A 5121-nucleotide genomic window follows, 5' to 3' on the forward strand; every position below is an offset into this window, starting at 1 on the left:
TCTAAAAGGTCTCCATTTTTGCATAATGATGAACCTTGGGACAACTATTACGGGTCACCAACAATACCAAGGATAGGAAAACTCAATCACAATGAAGTCTAGCTCAAGAGCATGCTTACCAAGACGTTGAAGACTTAGGGTACTCACAACCAGGGGATCTGCACTTGGTCCTCACCCTCGAACGATCTCCCATCATCAGATACAATCAAATGATCCTCATGTAAGACATCAAATCACACGGAAATAATTTTATCTCCTCACACTATAAAAAACCCAACTAGCGCTATTTCAAATATTCTCTCATTCATACAACTCAATCTATTCCATCTCTATAAATTTGTAACCATATAAACAATGTAAAAAAAAAAATATATATTCCAAATGTTTTATTCATTTGGAGATCGAGAATGGAGCCCATTGTGTCACTATCACTCGCCCATCTTGGTTGTGTCTCTGTCAGCATGCGTCTTTTTTCAGTGCACTTCAATATATTGTGAGCATTTTTTAAAATTGCAGCCTTTTTTTCCACCGAAAAGGAATTCATTACAAGAAAGTTCCATTATTCTATTAATTCTTCAACAAAGGTACCAGGAGATAGATACACGCTACTGAATCTTCCTTTTGTTTTTCTCTTCAAATTTCTGCATTCACCAACCACACACTTCTCTGAATCAACACGAAGATGAGGCCAAAGATATATCTTTTCGGTGATTCCATTACCGAGGATTCCTTTGAATTTGGAGGATGGGGTGCTTCTGTTGCCCACCATTTCTCTCGCACGGTAAAACCCATTTTTGTGTTTTTTTGGTGATGGGTTTTGTGAATTGGGTTTTAAGTTTGAAGCTTTTGTGTTTTGTGTATCAGGTGGATGTGGTTCTTAGAGGGTACAGTGGGTATAATACGAGATGGGCGTTGAAGGTGTTGGAAAGGGTTTTTTCTGAGTCACAGGAAAGTGATCCTATTGCTGTGACTGTTTTCTTTGGGGCTAATGATGCTTGTCTTCCTGATAGATACTCTGCTTTTCAACATGTGCCTCTTGATGAATTCAAGGAGAATCTTCGCTCCATTGTCTCCTTCTTCAAGGTAACAACCATATTCATTGTAGGGAATTTTATTAATATAAGAGAAATTATTAAGAAATATCTAGAGATTAATGATTTGGATAAAATCATGGTTCTGGATAGAACATTATAGCGGAAGTTCATCTATGTAGCCGACCACACTGAGTGAGATAAAACTTGGTTGTTGTAGCTGTTGTATGTTGTTAATGGTAACGAAAGTTTGGGTGCCGAATGCACTCCTCTCAAGTTTTGAATCCCAAATGTACTAACTATCCGTTCCTGTCTTGGGTCGGTTGATACCGAGTTTTGCTTTTACTTCGATTGTACCCCTTGTAGACGGTGGGATTGGTCCCCTGGATTACTTTGACTTCTTGAGTAATAATTTAAGAAAATGATAGTGATCATGTGGAGGATTGCTGGTGGAAACACACTCTTATATGTTGAAATTCAAATTGATTTCACCTAGACATCACATACATTTAATTCAGAGGAACTCATATGAATATCAATAAATAAGTATCTTGAAAAGAGTGTCTTACTAGATACTTCAGTTGAATGTAACCATATATGATGGTTGAGTCCGACAATGACATGTGTGTGACACCTGATATAAGGTCGTCTTTGAGGGCGTACAAGACAAGTTTGTCTTGGTTAAATCATATTTAAATTGGGTTTCATAAAACATTTGTCTATGTTAAACCGTGGTTAAAAATGACATCTAATTGTTTTGTCATGGTTGAACCAATGCTTGTTGACGTAGTACTTCCAAGAACTTAAGACGACTGACCTAATACGACTTGGTTATGAATTGTGGGTGATACATGATCCACGTTTCTTTACTGTCACAAAAGATTTAAAAAATAGTTTTGTCCCTTGTGGACATGATAAGCGTGCTTTGGCTGTGTATATTGCATGTTAGTGTTACAAAAAGATTAATAATTTGTCATTTGGTGGGTTTGGATGTTATGATGATTTATATATCTTGTGGGGTAGTCAAGTGTTGGTTGTTGCAACCTTGTGGGGCTTCAGGAATTGAATAATAGAAGCGGGCCCTATAGAATAGGTGATGTCAAATGAAACACGTGCAATGGCTGTGGCTATAGGGACACTCCAAAGGTTTTTTTTTTTTATTCCATGCTTTTCTGTGGTAGTGGATTTTGCACGAGATGCTTGAGTAAAAGATCCACTTTTTATTGAATTGTGTCTAGTCTTGCTTTGTTTTCACAACCTAAATATTGTGTCATTATTTGGCTTCCATGCAGTTTTGTTATCATTTGGTTTGGTCACCTATGGGCTGTTTGGTAGGTATGCATTTAACAAGGTGGGGTTATGGGGAAGTCCCACATTTACTTTTGGAGTGGAAGAATGGTCCTTCTCTTTAAGGATTGAGATAACTGTTCAAACTTCCTAGAGAAAAGTTTTTGACCATTGCTTCGCCCGTAGGTTCATCACTGTTGACACTTCTATTAAGAAATTTATTGAGTATTGACCCTTATATGTATACATATATGTATGTATGTATGAATGTATGTCTAGAAGTGTCTATTAGGACAATTCATTGCACGAGAAAAACCATTAGGTGTAGTTAAACGGCTAGAGATAGGTGAAGACAGAAAAACATTGAGAAACTATTTAAAAACATCTCGATTCCCTAGATTAATCACTTAGATTTGGATAGAAGTATGGTATTTAATATAACATTAAGGCGTCGTTTGATCTAGGTAGCCGATCCCATTTAGTGGGATAATACATGATTGTAGTTGTTGTATGCTTCTTCCAGACGTGGTCTGGTGTGAAGGGAAGTATAATTGGATATTGCAAATTTCCTTTGAATTTCAGAAACGATGGCCTACAACTCATGTTCTCCTCATAACTCCTCCTCCCATCGATGAAGAAGCACGACTTAGGTATTTCTTTATTGACCCTTTGTTCATCATGCTGTCACTGATTTTATAATGTTTTCTTTGTTTGTGAGATTTAGATATATAAGTATAATGCTAATAGAGGTTAATCATACTTGAAGAAATTCTAAAAATATATTGCAGGTATCCATATCTGGACAATCCAGAGAATCTTCCCGAAAGGACAAACGAAGCTGCCGGTGAATATGCTAGAGCATGCATTGATGTCGCCACTGAATGTCAAGTTCCCGTCATTGATCTCTGGACCAAAATGCAACAACCATCCGGCTGGGAAAAATTCTATTTAAGGTTTCTAAAACTTACTTTCTTCGTTTATCTTCACTTATGTCATTCTGAATCTAAATGTCAACAATTTTTACGATTTACCATTTAATTACAATTTTTTTTTACTGAAATGTAGCGACGGTTTGCATCTCACTAATGGAGGTAATCAACTTGTCTTCGAGGAAGTTATCAGAAAGCTGAGAGATTTAGGACTGAGTGTCGAATCGGTGCCAATTGATCTCCCTCTTATATCTGATATTGACCCTAATGATCCACTGAAGGCATTTCTATAGTAAATAGAGTACATTACCTGAAAATATTTGATCTTCCTTTTGCTGCTATGAATTCTCTAAAAGTGTCTTCTATGGAAAACAATATATTCTTCAAGTGGTATATGCTTTTTCTTTTTGAAAGTATTAGATATTCCATTTTATATTGTTTGGTAATGATTGTAAATGAAGTAATGAACTAGATTGAAGTGGTACCTAATACTTGATCCACAACATTTATGCATGTCTAACGCGATATTGTGATTTGCTATTAATTTTTAGATAAATTTTCATATTGGATGTTTGGTTGTTTATGTTCGAGTGAGTTCTTAGCATCATCCCTTAAATCATAATATTTTTAGATAAACTTAAGGATTTATCCACTAATCTAGAAATGTACAAAAGTGTGTTGTATTGTAGTGAAGAACACTTTGTAGAGATTGAGACTTAAAAAAGTTGTAAGGTGTTTCATCTCTGAAATATATTTGAGACTTATAAGCTTGATCCCACAAACCAACACGAGTCTTTTCAGCATGCTTTGACCTCACTCGCACGCTTTCCGAGAAATTTTCCAGAAGGTCACCCATCCTAGAATTGCTCCAAGTCAAGCACGATTAACTATGGAGTTCTTACGCAACGGGCTACCGAAAAGAAGATGCATCTTGTTGGTATAGGTAGTATCCATCAATCCTTATAAGCTTTCCTTCAACCATATAGTCTCATACCTGCACGGCCTTAGAATCCCTCTCATTCTGATGTCCTAGAATTGCTCCAAGTCAAGCACGCTTAACTATGGAGTTCTTACGCAACAGGCTACCGAAAAGAAGATGCATCTTGTTGGTATAGTTCGTCTTTGAACCACATCGTACTGGGAGAGGTCTGGCTCTGATACCATTTGTAACACCCCTAGACTGCTTTCGGGATGATCGACTGACCCCACAAACCAACACGAGTCTTTTCAGACTGCTTTGACCTCACTCGCACGCTTTTTGAGAAACTTCCCAAAAGGTCACCCATCCTAGAATTGCTCCAAGTCAAGCACGCTTAACTATGGAGTTCTTACGCAACGAGCTACCGAAAAGAAGATGCATCTTGTTGGTATAGGTAGTACCCATCAATCCTTATAAGCTTTCCTTCAACCATGCAGTCTCATACTTGCACGACCTTAGAATCCCTCTCATTCCGATGTGGCGACCACCCTAGCCACCATTGGCCTCAGGTGTTACATGCGGTGTAACCACCCCTCGCCTTTTTAGGCCTCGGGTGTTACACTGAGCATACTTGAAGTTATGAATGTTTCACATGCATTGGTTAAGGTTAATTTGTATTGCTTTGAAAACATCAAGGACGAACATGGAATCATTTTGAACACATGAAAAATTGCCTGCATTGTTTTAAAATTTGGACCGATCATTGACCAGTCAAGTTATTCATTGAGTCACTGTATTATTGGTTAGACCAATGAGTTACTAACCGGACCGCTTGACTGCTAATTAGGTTTATACGAATAAAAAAAATATTCATAAAATAATTTTTTTACATAAACTTAAGAACTATAAAATTTTAAAAAAGAAAAATTTATGAAATTATTCAATCAAATATGTT

At 36.9% G+C, this 5121-nt stretch overlaps 1 protein-coding gene across 1 annotated transcript; it reads left to right on the top strand.

Moving 5' to 3' along the window:
• The first annotated feature begins 409 nt into the window (after positions 1–409).
• LOC131644901 (GDSL esterase/lipase At5g45920-like) lies at positions 410–3792 on the top strand. The gene is made up of 5 exons (XM_058915513.1): positions 410–781; positions 865–1083; positions 2901–2968; positions 3107–3271; positions 3384–3792. Exons 1-5 carry the CDS (start codon positions 683–685, stop codon positions 3538–3540), a joined length of 708 nt encoding a protein of 235 aa, XP_058771496.1. The 5' UTR covers positions 410–682; the 3' UTR covers positions 3541–3792.
• The last annotated feature ends 1329 nt before the right edge of the window (positions 3793–5121 follow it).

Source organism: Vicia villosa, linkage group LG1, assembly GCF_029867415.1.
Source record: "Vicia villosa cultivar HV-30 ecotype Madison, WI linkage group LG1, Vvil1.0, whole genome shotgun sequence".
Lineage (NCBI taxonomy): Eukaryota > Viridiplantae > Streptophyta > Magnoliopsida > Fabales > Fabaceae > Vicia > Vicia villosa.

What these genes read in the sequence shown, in the direction of transcription:
- LOC131644901 (XM_058915513.1), top strand. Translation starts at nt 683, where the DNA reads ATGAGGCCAAAGATATATCTTTTCGGTGATTCCATTACCGAGGATTCC. An exon ending in CCCACCATTTCTCTCGCACG is followed by an intron (nt 782 to 864) that starts GTAAAACCCATT and finishes TTTGTGTATCAG; the next exon opens with GTGGATGTGGTTCTTAGAGG. An exon ending in TGGGAAAAATTCTATTTAAG is followed by an intron (nt 3,272 to 3,383) that starts GTTTCTAAAACT and finishes ACTGAAATGTAG; the next exon opens with CGACGGTTTGCATCTCACTA.